General features: G+C 43.6%; 1 protein-coding gene across 1 annotated transcript in view; it reads right to left on the reverse strand.

Annotated features, from left to right (window-relative positions):
* Positions 1-2,695: 2,695 nt before the first annotated feature.
* GLOD4 (glyoxalase domain containing 4) overlaps positions 2,696-15,261 on the reverse strand; it is a 68,515-nt gene continuing 55,949 nt past the window's right edge. The window contains exons 7-9 of the mRNA XM_063953770.1: positions 14,428-14,541; positions 5,462-5,548; positions 2,696-3,126 (exon numbers count right to left, since the gene is read on the reverse strand). Of these exons, the coding sequence (XP_063809840.1) occupies positions 3,061-3,126; positions 5,462-5,548; positions 14,428-14,541 (267 nt within the window). The 3' untranslated portion in view covers positions 2,696-3,060. The remainder of the gene's footprint in view (positions 3,127-5,461; positions 5,549-14,427; positions 14,542-15,261) is intronic.

A 15,261-nucleotide genomic window follows, 5' to 3' on the forward strand; every position in this document is an offset into this window, starting at 1 on the left:
GGGGCAGGTCATGTTGGAGGGTATGTATGCTATATAATGTAGCCAGTAATTATATACCAACTCCAGTCAGTACCTTTGAGACAAACACATCCTCCTTTATGCTAACTTATTCCAGCCTTCCAAGACCAACATTGCATGCTGTCCATGTTATATGAGCCATCACAAGACCAGATCACCAAGTAACCACAAATACCAGCATGCCATTGCTACAAGCACATGACCACAGTAACAAAAGGAAGTATGTGTCAACTTCTATATTTCAGTAAGATACCCTATATAAAACCACTACAATCTGTTATAAATCACCATACCAGGAATGCTATGCTACAGATTGTCTAATGTTCCAATTACCATTACAGATCACATAATTGCACAAGCACCATTAACCTTTAAGCCATATGTATTTCCAAATTAACTATTCTATGCCAAACGTTTCACAACTACCACAAACATATATTTAGCTATTCCATGCCATTTATCTATGAGCTATAGAGTACAGTATATGATACTTAGCCATCCAGGGAAAAAACCTCCAAGCATCCCCGCGTTTGGAGACCCATGCTTCTGAGAGTCTCTGTAGCTCTATGTGTGCCAGGGTGAGGGTCTGGAGAGAGAGGGTGTCCTCATTTCAAAGAGGTATATTATACCTAGGTTCCAGCTATGGGGGTGTGTGATCCACAGGAAGTGTGTGTCTTAACAGCATGTGGGCTAGCTGTATCAGTGAGCTGAGCTTGTCTGTTCAAATGCTAACTAGGCCAAGGCAACAGTGTACAGATATTAATTAGCTCAGGTTACAGAAACCAATTTTACTAGTTTCCCACTGATTACTTTGAGAGATTACGCTATGTGTAATAAAATATAATATCATAAATATATTTGACATATCTAAAATGGTTATTAGGAAATTACTCTGTAACAATACTCTTATGGGTCGCTGCTGCGGCTCATTTCGGTTTGTGTTTCTGGCTGTCTCCTAGCAACCTGGTAGCTGGCTACTATGGGGTCTATTTACTAAGCCGTGGATGGAGATAAAGTACCAGCCAATCAGCTCCTAACTGCCATGTCACAGGCTGGGTTTAAAAAATGACTGTTAGGAGCCGGTTGGCTGGTACGTTATCTCTGTCCACTTTATCTCCATCCAAGGCTTAGTAAATAGACTCCTATGTGTAGAAGCACACCTGTTTGGAATGATTTGAAACCCGACTCCAGCCTGTTGTCTCTTGTGAAAGTCAGGAGGCTGGTGGACGTGCAGCAGCACAGCTGCAGAGAGCTGGTAATTAGGGGAGGCTGGCTGTGCTGTGACTCTCATTGGCTCTTGTTTCCTAAATATGTGTTGTCTGTCTCTTACTCCTTGCTGGTCATAGTTCCTGGTTGCAGCGGGAGTCCTTGTCTCTAGTTTCTACAGTAGTACTAGCTGTGGATACATTTGTCTGGTTATTCTGCTACCGTCCTCTGCAGTATTCCTGTGTCAGTCACATAATTATCAGCTTCCAACTCTGTCTCAGTTGCATAATCTGTTGTGTTGCTTTTCTTACTTCTGCTAATATTACTCCTCGTCTTCTTGCTATGCAGTCTTGTGTTTCCTCTTTTATTTGTCTCTACTGTATACCTTCAGTACTCCAACTGTTAGTGGCACTATCGCTTGGTTGTTGGGTCTAACTTCTTTTCCCTAGTGTGTTGTCTGTTTGCATACTTTATGTACTCCCCTTGCCCAAAAGCTGCCCAGAATTTGGCAGAGTTCTGTGTTTAAGTGTCTATTGTTTATCCTCCTTCTTTTCAGTAAAATCCCCTTCCTTATTGAAACACGCCATATTTCTCATGATTTTGGTCTGCTTCCTCTCCGCAGTGTTGTCTTTTCTCTTGACTTGTACTTCCTAGTCTTCATCTTTTAGTTTAGTTTTAGTGTCTTCTTCTATAGCGTCATTAATTCGGGTTATTCCGGGTTAAGCTCCAGTGGCGTAAGTCCTGGTAGCATCCAAGTACCGGCAAGCATATATCGCCTTAAGGGAAAAGTGGCTATTATAGGCTAGAAGACCTACTGGAGAGTTCTATAAGTCTTAACCTGGGGTATATAATGGTCACTGTCCTGAAGACCTTTTGAGATTACGTACTTGTCAAAGAAGAGTAAATTTTAGATGTAATATGTAAATGGTGGGGTCTCCATGGCCGACTTGTTTTCCAGCACATCCCTCTGATGCTTGATCGGATTGAGATCTGGGGAATTTTGAGGCCAAGTCAACACCATGTACTTTGTCATGTTCCTCGCACCATTCCTGAACAATGTTTTCAGTGTGGCAGGGCAAATTATCCTGCTGAAAGAGGTCACTGCCATCAGGGAATTCTGTTGCCGTTAAGAGATGTACTTGGTCTGCAACAATGTTTAGGTAGACGGTACATGACAAAGTATGTGAACAATAGAGCATAAAGCGCTAATATGGTCACAAACGAGATGGGATGATCAATACAGCTCCCTGGTTGGCCTTCCATGGACCACTTTTGGTGGGTACTAACCATTGCATACCAGGAACACCCTACAAGATCTGGTGGAGATGCTCTGACCCAAATATTTAGCCATCACAATTTGGTACTTGTCACTGTCGCTCAGATCCATCAACTTCAAGAACTGTGTGTTCACTTGCTGCCTAATATATCATATATATACTTTGTTATACAGGTCATACAATACATCAGGTAGTAATGGTAGAATTTTGTATTTTATTTTTTCAAAACTGAACAGCAGGAAATAAGAAATCACCTGAATCTGCACTAAGAGTGCTATAAATCAGCTGTACTATTGTAAAAATGCAATGATAACACAGTATTACATTAGTAGGCCACCATTTAGCAGTACACATAGGGCAATAGCAATTAGATAAACACAAAGTGTACTGAGACCCACTGCAAATGGAATAAGCACAGTAAAGACAAACTGTAATAGATTTTATAGCATAGCAATATTTGCAAAATGTTTTAGTCTGTCAGATTTTAATTTGTAGTATTGAATTTAGTATTATATACTGATTACATAGTTATTAAGCCATGAAGGTCTGTCATTGTTAATCACGCAGAAGGCTTCTGTCTTTTGCGTTTTGCAAACCATTCTTCACTCTTGTCTGCAGCCATTGCCTATAAATATAAACATACATTTGATTAATAACATGCATACATTGCTTGACACAAATCTACAGCCAACAAAATTGGACTTCCATTCCCAAAATAAATATTGGAAGCAATACAGATAAAATGCTATTAATATAGTATTTACTACAGCGATATGAAGCTTTATGTACATAACCACGTAGGAACTCTGATACTTAGTCTCCTTTCATATTTCACCTGTTCCAACTTCCAGTTAGAATGTAAGCTCTTCCCTACACTTTGCTTTTGCACCTGTATGTATTTTGTTTACCTAGTTTTCTCACTAACTGGTGATTTACAAACAATGAGGTCAATGGGGTCGTACGTACGTATATATACTTATTGGCCCTCATTCCGAGTTGTTCGCTCGCAAGCTGCTTTTAGCAGCATTGCACACGCTAAGCCGCCGCCTACTGGGAGTGAATCTTAGCTTAGCAGAATTGCGAATGAAAGATTCTCAAAATTGCGAATAGAAACTTCTTAGCAGTTTCTGAGTAGCTCGACACTTACTCTGCCACTGCGATCAGTTCAGTCAGTTTCGTTCCTGGTTTGACGTCACAAACACACCCAGCGTTCGCCCAGACACTCCCCCGTTTCTCCAGCCACTCCCGCGTTTTTCCAAGAAACGGCAGCGTTTTTTCACACACACCCATAAAACGGTCAGTTTCCGCCCAGAAACACCCACTTCCTGTCAATCACACTCCGATCACCAGAACGAAGAAAAAACCTCGTAATGCCGTGAGTAAAATACCAAACTTCTTAGCAAATTTACTTGATGCAGCCGCAGTGCGAACATTGCGCATGCGCAGTTAGCGGAAAATCGCACCGATGCGAAGAAAAATAACGAGCGAACAACTCGGAATGAGGGCCATTGTGTCTGACATACTGTATGCCTGGCTCAAATGATGGCTTGCACCTAAATACGCCATATTTTTTTTAAAGTGCATCTTTTCCTACATATATTATAGTTAAAAACACGCTAAAACTACATGAGCCCCTACCGCATGTATGTGTGCTCCTGGTACCTGCGGTATACAATTTTTTCGAAATGGTTGCAGGCTTTTTCAACCCTGAAAACCCTGCAGCACATGAATTAAAAGGTCAAAGATACTCACCTGCCCGTTGGTCTTCCCTCCATCTTCCCACTGAGAAGGGGTCTGTTGGGAGGTTCAAGGGCTGCTGAGAGATATAGTTCTCCCAGCGGCTGGCTACAGAGGGGATGACACTGCACAGGGGGGCCACACACATACAGGCAGTCACACTCACACAACTATTTTATATATATATATATATATATATATATATATATATATATATATATATATATATATAGTCCAAAATAAGAACCCGCACTCGGATGCTAACGAACTGACAAATTGGAGGGTGCCCTCAGCAAGTGAAGTAATGCAAAGAAAGGCAAAAAGGCTGCGGCACTCCAAGTACAGAAAAAGTGTATTGATTCAAAAAATCATCACAGCACCAATTGGAGCAACGTTTCGGTACTCGCAGGTACCGTTTTCAAGCTACATGCTGCTGAGTAAAATAAACAGATTAAATTGAGGTAACACTCGTTACTCACCTAAATACCCCCCTGCCGCTGAAGGAAGCCGGGTAGCGGCGGCGTCCCGCATGGAGTCCGTCCACGACGGGCGCTTGCCGGTGACGTCATGCCGCTGGGCGCCGGCGGTGATCCAGGAGAGCGTCTAGCGTTGCCTGGCAACCGGACGCTCCGGGCTAGGACATCTCCCCGGCCTCCCACAGCGGCCTTTTTGCCTTTCTTTATATATATATATATATATATATATATATATATAAAATCTGCTGCAGAGGACCGGCACCCAACGTTGGATGCAGAAGACACCACTTTGGAAAGTAATTACTGACTAATTGAGCTAATTGGAGCCTTAATTAGTCTTCAGGGGGGTGCCATCGGTGTGCCTGAGTAAGTCCCGGTGATTTTTCCTAAATAAAATAATATCAGGAAAAATCTGACTTGCTCTGGAGGTGCGAGAAAAACAAAGACTCTCTGATTTCTATAGAAATCACTGCATACCATCTTCAGTCCTCTAACTGAATTGGAAAACCGTGCAGCTGTAGAGAAAACTCTCACCACAGGGTCTTTCAAATTTCCTGTCGTCAATTGAATTCTCCAGTCATGACACGTCTTATGTTACAGACAGGAGAAAGTCTTGGCTCTGGAACTGCCCCATCACTGTATCACTAAGTTTCTCAGTGTACAAAAGATGAATGCAGAATGAGACCAAATAAAAAATACTGTATAAAATAACACAAAACTAAACCATTTTAATAGATGGAAACTTACATCATTTAGAAGATTATCTGCATTTGGATCAGTCTGAGACAGTTCTCGGAATGCTTCATTTCCAACAAAACAAATTTCGTGACCATCCTGAAACATAAAATAAAAGCAATTATATAATCTCTCATAAATTGGGGAATTTACCATGTAATGACTCGAGCCATGATTATATGTTAATTTTATTAGGGGGTGCACCGTTGGAGGATCGTGACTAGCACCGCCCGTTGGGCGTGTCTAGCGCCACCCATCAGGTGTGTCTCTCGCCGCCTATTGGCATTCACTGCAAACTACATAATATGGGAAATTTTATTAAATAGAGTACAGTGAGGGCTAATCCTGCCTAGCTGTGGTTCCATCTTGTCACGCCTGTTCCTCCTACAGCTGCTCCTCTTAGGTGGACGATCTTACACATAGCTGCGCAAACCCCCCTCCCGCCCACAATTTCTCCTCTTGGTCCTCCCCTGATGCTCCGCATCACCTCACACCCTCTCCTGGTGCTCTGCTTCACCTCACACCTTCCCCAGATGCTCCGCATCACCTCTCCCCCGATACTCCGCATCACCTCTCCCCCGCATCACCTCTGCCCCTCCCCAGATTCTCTGCATTACCTCTCACCCTCCCCTTATTCTTCACATTGCCTCTCACCGTCATGATAGCAATATGATAGACCTCAAACTCAGGGACACAGATAGACAGAGAGACACAGCGATAGAGATAGAGACACAGATATATAGAGACAGATAAACAGAGAGAGAGAGAGAGACATACATATATAGACACAGATAGCGAGACAGGGAGACATAAAGAGAGTTGCATACAGAGACAGAGAGGATTTCTTTAATATGGAAAATAAATAAAAAATACACTGAGGGGCAGATGTATGAAGCCTGGAGAAATGATAAAGCAGTGATAAGTGGAAGGTGGTAACGCACAAGCCAATCATTACGGGTTTGAAAAATGACAGTTAGGAGCTGATTGGCTGGTGCGTTATCACCTTCCACTTATCACTGCTTTATCACTTCTCCAGGCTTAATACATCTGCCCCACAGATACTGCACCACACATACTGTAGCTGCTTACCACACTGCAGGATGCTGCCAGTGAGTATCAATTCCGTCCCTGATTGAGTTCTGCTATGGCTGCCACAAGTGTGAGAAAGTTGTCTGTAGGGAGCGGACAGTTGTGCAGCAGTGTGCTTGTGCCTGGCGGTCTCACTCCCACTCGCCATGCTGGCAGCTCCCGCTTCTCTTAGGTAGACGCAGCGGTAAGGATAGGATACAACAGGGAGGGCCGGCGCAGTGTCCCATGTAATGACGTTGTGACGTCATTCATAGAAGCGCACAGACTGGACTATGATATGTAACGGGGTAATCAGAGGTGGGGAGGGTTTCTAATTTGTCTTGTATTTCACACTTGTACCGCGCCATACGGCAGCCAGCGCTATCAGTTTATTTTGTCATTTGTGAATGTTAACTTCAGGGCTCGGACCTCTTGGCGTATGGGGGGTGCCGGACATTAGGGGGTGCCTGTGCGCACCAGGCACCCATCCTGCGCAAGCCTGTGGTTAATAATCAGAATATTTAGCCAGCTTTTAGGTTAGTTTTTGGGACATACAGGATTACTGATGCTTTTGTATGAGTAAATTAGTCAATTTGTCACAGATTGAGAGATGTCACAATTTGTGATTAACCAACCCAAACTGTATATATTATTTCCAGACAGATATTACTCTTCTATGCTAGCGTACTGCAATACATACAATTTGCTTTTACATATTAAAATGGTTGTTATGTGCAGCAACTGCTTATGTTACAAATAGTTAGTACAAGACTGTGAATGGGGGCAGAAACACAGGAGAACACAGAGCCTGTGTTGCACTGGGCTATACATAATGGGTGCAGTGTGCACGGTGCACCTGGGGTCCATGGGAGCCCACACCGCACACCCTGCAAATTATTTTTATTACTTACCCTCCGGAGTCTTGCGGCACAACAGCAGCACTGAAGAAACCACTAGGAAAATGGCATGGAGACACTTTCACGGTGTTTTGTGCATGCGCAGTAGGAAAATCACTGGGAAAATGGCCACAGAACATTTTCCCAAAGATCTGCGCATGTGCTCTAGGCTCTATGACAGTGCTAAGACCCCCAGTGACCCTAGTGCCTAGAGCTACAGTGCTGCCGGCTAGAGGAGGGAGTCCAGACGGAGCCTGCACGCGGGCCGCCTCCTCACAAGACACGCCCCTGCTTTGTTGGCAAGTGTAGGCAGTGCGGGTGGTGTAATGGTTAGCATTACTGCCTCACAGCACTGAGGTTATGGGTTCGATTCCCACCATGGCCCTAACTGTGTGGAGCTTGTATATTCTCCCCGTACTTGCATGGGGTTCTTCTCACAATCCAACAATATACTGATAGGTTCATTGGATCTCAACAAAATGAACCCTAGTGTGAATGTGTCTGTGTGTACATGTGATAGGGAATATACATTCTAAGCTCCACTGGGGCAGGGACTGCTTCTGTAAAGTGCTGCAGAATATGTGTGCGCTATATAAATAATTGGTAATAATAAATAAATAAATGTGTAGTCAGGAATTTTTTAAAGGTCATTTCGAATACAGTACATGACCTGATATTGTGCTGGGATGGGGGAACACTTGTCTAACCCATTTTTTCTTTTAGATTCTGTAACCGTCTGCAGTGGAGTATTCAAGTAATAAATATTTCTAAAGCCATGTGATGCAAGTTTACAGCAAAGTATATTACAGCTTGTATAACATGTTTAATTAATATTTCCATACATAAACACACACCTATGTTCTTAAACATGAATGGATACATGGATTTAAGAGAACATTTTAATTATGATCATTGCTTCTTACAATATAATAAGCAATAACTGAGCAAGCCAAGCATTTAACGTATATTGTAAATAAGAAACCAATTATCATAAGCTACTGTAGATCAGATACAGAAATAATATATAATAAAAGGCTAGCGCTGCTCCTCCCCTCTATGAGGGCATTCAATTGTTTTGCGCGCTGGCGGAGGCCACTAGATGTAGCTCGGAGCAATTCAATTGATGCTCCTTTCAGCACTGGCGAGCAGAAATTAGTGAAAAGTGATACATTTAAGCGGTCAAAAGGGAATTTTTGCATCTATTTTGTTCGGTCATGTTGACGGGCTAGTAATTAGTAATATATAAAAGCCAAACTCTTAGTATAAACAAACCAATCCACAGAGTATGGAAGAGGGCATCGGATAGTGATATGAGAAACAGCAATATCACAAAGAAAAATATATATTAGCAGGCTGAAAATGAATCAAGCATTCAGAAACCTTAGATAGGGGTTCACTACGATATGCCGGCGGTCGGGCTCCCGGCGACCAGCATACCGGCGCCGGGAGCCCGACCACCGGCTTACCGACAGTGTGGCGAGCGCAAATGGGCTCGCTGCGCTCGCCGCGCTACGGGCACGGTGGCGCGCTACGCTATTTTATTCTCCCTCCAGGGGGGGTCGTGGACCCCCACGAGGGAGAATAAGTGTCGGTATGCCGGCTGTCAGGATCCCGGCGCCGGTATACTGTGCGCCGGGATCCCGTCAGTCGGCATACTGAAGACCACCCCTAGATAGGGATAGGGATGGAGTACTAATGTGACAATGTGACAGTGTGGGTGTAATTACTGCACAAATCAAAGCTGACACAGAAGATAGCCATGTATACATAATTTAATATCAGTATAAGCCTTGCATAACTTCAGCGGTTTATGATGGCCATTGTATAGTACAGTGGTACCTTCTATCTGTTGGGGTGTGTTGTGATACTAAAGTATGATTCCAACAGCAGAAAACCGCTCATAGGAGGTCATTCTGAGTTAAATTTAGCACAGCTACGATCAGGCACTCAGACATGAGGGTGGACGCCCAGCACAGGGCTAGTCCGCCCCGCTTGTCAGTGCCGCCCCCCCCCCCCCCCCCCCCACAGAACTGCAAAAGCATCGCACAGCGGCGATGCTTTTACATTTCAGGAGTACCTCCCGGCCAGCGCAGCTCCTGCGGCTGGCCAGGAGAACCTCTTCGCTGCTGGGTCGCAGCGGCTGCGTGTGACGTCACGCAGCCGCCGCGGCCCCCCCCCCCCAATGGACCGGCCACGCCTGCGTTGGCCGGACTGCGACCCCTAAATGGCGGCTTAATGCCACCGTCCAGCCCCCTCCCGCCCAGCGACCGCCTCTGCCTGTCAATCAGGCAGAGGCGATCGCTAGGCAACGATGGCCTTTGGCCGTCTGGCATGCGCCGGCGCACTGCTGCACCGGTGCATGCGCAGTACTGACCCGATCGTACCGCTTCGATAAACTGCAGCGTGCGATCATGTCAGAATGACCCCCATTATCTCCATGCTATATTACATTTGTCGGAGGCTGGACATTACATTCAGCAATGCATCTGCACATAAATTAATACTGATTTGCTAACTTAAGATCAAGGAGCATGTTTATCAACTTTTTATTAAATCATGTAGAAGCTGCAGTTTCGGCATAATTCTGGATTTATGCTATGTACTAAAAGCCTAAAGGGGGTACTCATGGAGCGATAATCTAAGCAATCTGACTAGATTGCTTAGATTTTCAGCAAGATCTCTCCGTGTGTACCCCCCACAGTGATAGTTATGCGCAGCGATAGCGATGTATGCAGGCTCAATCTAGCAGCTCGCTCATTTCACCTGCTGGGTGAAATGAGCGGCCCCCTATCCCCCCCCGCACGCTCAGCACACATCGCGCTGTGCAGAGCGGGGGGAGAGATGTGTGCTGAGCGGTTCGCTCAGCACACATCTCTCCCCTGATCTGCCGGTGAGTAATGCAGGAGATCTTACAAAAAACTCTGCAGAAGGTTAATTAGGGCTGCAGATAACAGTCCCCATTGTTTCCAATGGGGACTACAATCTGATCCCTATGTAACAATCTCTGATAAGGAAAGTTTTTCAGAGTTTGGTCACATTCGGTTACCCCATGTGAACTGCTTTAGGCCTATGGAGGCACAGGAAGCAGGAGAGAGATCTTCTGATCCGCCTCCCGTAGCCTCCATCTGGCGCCGTTGCAGTGTCAGATCTCCCGAAAGAATCTTTCACAAACATGAAAATATCTTTCGTAATGGCGGGGGAAGTAACTCGCAGGTACAGCGGTTATAGCTACCACTGTCCCTGTGGGTTTCTTACGTAAATAACAGGGATATTTTCATTAAAAATGTAAATACCCACCACAAAACAGAATGTTAAGCACAGTGCCGCCATTACTTATACCTAGAGAAACCCCGAGATACATATGCCTAATGTAGACTTTATCCATTTTTGTAATTCTGAAAAGTCTCATTTTGAAAATAATCCAATATAATTAGAGTGCTCTGTAAACTGTACATACAGATGTGTCCCTGCTAATCTTACAGGCTAATCGCAGCAAATGAGGGTCGTTTGCCACAATTAGCATCCATGTGGATGTGCACGGGCACTGCGCACGCACCGGCGGTCCATAGGATTAATTGGTGCGGACTCTTTCAAGAACAGGTAGCAGCAGGCACGAATAGACGCAATCGCAACAAATTCACATCCGCGACTCATTTGTGTGTAAGACAAAGGCAAGCACATCTGTAGTTGTCCTAATATATATCGAAATCGTTGATTACATAGCAGGAAAAGAAAAAGGCTGACATTAAACACTGGAGCAGGCAGACCCCAGAAAAACAGAACTATATATAGTATACATCCTATAATTATACCCTTATAAAAGAATTTGGGGGAGATTCAAATGTCTGAAAAGTCGGTTGGGTGTCTGTTTTTCCTGTCTACTAGATAGGAAAAAACAGACTCCCAACTGACTTTTCAAACATTTGAATCTCCCCCTATATGTCTAATTCGACGTCACCCTTTTTGGAGAGGACTAAGCAAATATAGGAGTCTGAATCTGACATACATGGCTTTAGAAGAACAGATCAGTATTATATACACTATATCAGGGGTTTCCAACCCTAATCACAAAGTACCACCAGCCGACTATGTGTTGAGGATTTTAGGGTCAATAATTATCCCAATAATATAAATGCACACACCAGTGTAACACTATAAGGAGAAAATAGGTTACAACAACACAAGGGTCTGTCTTAGTAGAGCAAATAGGAGACGGCACCGGGTTGGTGCTGCACCCAAAGTTTTGTGAAGCACAACTAAATAGCAGTGCACAAGGGCAAAAAAATCTTTTTCTGGCGCACTCCTCAAAATAGATGAAATTAATTGTAGAATAACATGGAACTTTTAACCTGAACCCTTATAAAAAGTAGACTGTATAGAGTACTAGGGTGGTCATTCCGAGTTGTTCGCTCGCTAGCAGTTTGTAGCAGTCGTGCAAACGCTAAGCCGCCTCCCACTGGGAGTGTATTTTAGCTTAGCAGAAGTGCGAATGAAAGGATCGCAGAGCGGCTACAAAAAAAGATAGTGCAGTTTCAGAGCAGCTCCAGACCTACTCAGCGCTTGCGATCACTTCAGACTGTTCAGTTCCTGTTTTGACGTCACAAACACGCCCTGCGTTCTCCCAACCACGCCTGCGTTTTTCTTGGCACGCCTGCGTTTTTTCGAACACTCCCTGAAAACGGTCAGTTGACACCCAGAAACGCCCCCTTCCTGTTAATCACTCTGCGGTCAGCAGTGCGACCGAAATGCTTCGCTAGACCTTGTGTAAAACTGCATTGGCCGTTGTGAAAGTACGTCGCGCGGGCGCATTGTGCCTCAAACGCATGCGCAGAAGTGCCGGTTTTTTGCTTCATCACAGAGCAGCGAACATTTTCAGCTAGCGATCAACTTGGAATGACCCCCCTAAGGACCTTATTCAGCAAGGATCGCAAAATTGAGAAAATGCAATCGAGCCAATTATCGAAAGACTGTACATGCGCAGCATTCACATTGCACATGCGCAACCGCAATTTATTCTTTCACCGCATTGAGCTTCAATGCAATCGCATTTTGATGGTCAGGAAGGCAGCATTTCTGGGCAGGAAACAAGGCATTTTGTGAGTGTGTTTGTTAAAACACAGGCGTGCCAAGGCGTTTTTTGGGTGGGTCTCTGACGTCAGAGATGACCACTTCCAGCCTGTTGTGTTAGCAGATTTTCGGATGACTTTGCCTGGTGCAGATGGAAAGAACTCTTCGATGTTCCAGTATTTGCAAATGGATATGCGATCGCATAGTGAATTGCGATACATTCACAATTTCTGCAATGGGCGTTTTTTCTTTCCTTCTGGGCGGCAACTATTTGATCGGAGCAACTGCTTTTAGCAGTTTTGTGCTGAATAATGTCCTAAGTATATAATATAATAGAATTAAATGGTCATGATCATCACGTAATAAATGCTTTGTGCAAAAAATGAAAACCAGCTAAAATTTACTAAATCCCTTAGTTTAATAGTACAACATAATTGCTGAAGGCATGTGAAACGGATACATATGGGGGTGATTCAATTCTTTTGGGTGCCCAATTTCCTGTTTTAATTAACTGGAGATCACTGGGTACAATTACAATTTAATTGTTTATCTCGCTGACTGTGCCCAGACAGGCTGGGTTTTGCTACGTAAAATGGCTAAACCAGGCCAAAGTTCTTGGCGCAACGCAAAAAGTGCTGCTTGGACACTTTTTACACATTTCAGCTCGCCAGCACGGGGTGCTGCAAGCTGAAATATGTCTCCCCGAGGCTCAGAGTGCCAAAACAGAGCAACAATTGATTTGGGGTCTATTTCTATTTCTTGTAAGAATAGAAATACGAATTTGATTACTGACCATCCTGCTGTCTCTCTGTTCATTTTCATGAGTTGTGCCTGAGACTAAGAGCCTAATTGAGACCTGATCGCTGTTGTGCGAAATCGCACAGCCACCGATTATTGAATGACTGCGCATGCACCACAATGCGCAAGCACGAGCCCAAACAGCGACAGAGTGGTGCAAAATTCAGGAAGCGGACGTTTGTGGGTGGTAACTGCCCGTTTTCTGGGAGTGAAAGGAAAAACGCAGGCGTTCCCAAGCATTTTCTGAGAAGGTGTGTGATGTCAGCTCCGGCCCCGAACAGCCTGTTCTCATCGCACTGCAGGAGTAGGTCCTGGGCTGCGCACAGACTGGAAAAATCATCCGATGGTGAGTGAGTGGTGAATGGATTTGCAGATGTCCACTGGCGAAGTTTTCGCACGGTGTACACATACATTCGCACACTTGCACGGTGCGGCTTTTTACTCTCCCTGGGCGGCGACTATCTGATCACAGCCCTCTGCAAATTTGCAGCACAGCGATCAGGTCTGAATTAGGCCCTAAGGACGGACGCATTGATCATGGACAGAGAATTGCCATTTACCCTCAATACATATGAGGGTCATTTATTGTATGTATTGAAAATAGCGCTTTGTGACCTCTCTCTTTGTTTATAAGTGTTCTGCTGTATTGAAAATGACCAGGCCATGAAATTACTAAATTATCTTTATAAGCCTTTAACACAAAGGGAACATATTAAATCTTTTACTACACTAAGTAATCCAGCCTGAACTAGCTCACAAAATGTATCAAAGATTTGAACCTTTTAGTGGTAATGCAGCCTAGCTATTTGATGTGAGAGCCTCATATTATATATCAATACAATACATCAATAAGGCACTACAGTTCTAGACGTTGGGGAAAACAACGCATACAAAAAACAGGGACATGCAAGGAAGGCAAAACACAGCCATACTAGCTACAAAACAACATTTCTAATAACCACAGTCTCAGATTTAACAAATGGCTCTAAGGGCGGGATCTAAGGGCTTGCAAGACGGACGGAGCTCCAAGACTCCAGCCGAACTCGTACGTATTTTTTTTAAAGCAGCAAATGTTTACAAGGCAAAACCAACCAAGTTTTTAACTCTTGAATATCTACTGTTATTTACAACATATGCACATTTACTTACAGGATCTGCCAAGATGACAACTTGGACCGTAGCTTTTCCAGGAGTATCTAGACTTACAAGAGGGGTCAGGATCTTTTGATTCTCTCTTTTCATAACTGACTCAATAGTTGGAAGCTGTTGAAACATTAACAAGGGAAATATATAGTTAATAAGCCAATCAGACATACCTGGATAAATTGGTATTATTCAAAACCATATATTTGTAACTATTGTTTTTTCGTGTTTATTTAAAAGGTGCCACCTTTTTATATAGTGCTGTACAGAGACTATTGAATCATTCACTTCATCATTTTACATTGAAGCTTGCAGTCATATTTTTTGTTTGGATAGAGGTAACCATATGGAAACAGGTCAGTGTGTGAGGAGTGGTTCCGTGTATAGCCGGAGGAGTTTACTATCTGAGAGAAACGGGTAAACAGTTACTCCAAAGACTCTGGACCTTAAGTGCTACTTTGATACTCCTGCATTCTACTATAGAATTACCTGGCTGTACACTCAATTACAAGAAAAAAAGTCTCAAGAAAATATAGTTAGGTTAATTAAAACATTTATTCTACAAATACAGATATAACTGGCACATATTAAATAAACGCCTTCAAAAACAACCTATGAAAATAATGACTAACTGGATTTGTCACAATTTCAGACTGATTAACTAGCTGACATCACACACACATTTCTACATAAATATACAATGTGTATATACAGTGCATCTGGAAAGTATTCACAGCGCTTCACTTTTTCCACATTTTATGTTGCAGCCTTATTCCTCAATGGAATAAATTAATTTTTTCACTCAAAATTCTACACACAATACCCCATAATAACGTGAAA

The sequence above is a fragment of the Pseudophryne corroboree genome, chromosome 2 (genome assembly GCF_028390025.1).
Source record: "Pseudophryne corroboree isolate aPseCor3 chromosome 2, aPseCor3.hap2, whole genome shotgun sequence".
NCBI classification, from domain to species: Eukaryota; Metazoa; Chordata; class Amphibia; order Anura; family Myobatrachidae; genus Pseudophryne; species Pseudophryne corroboree.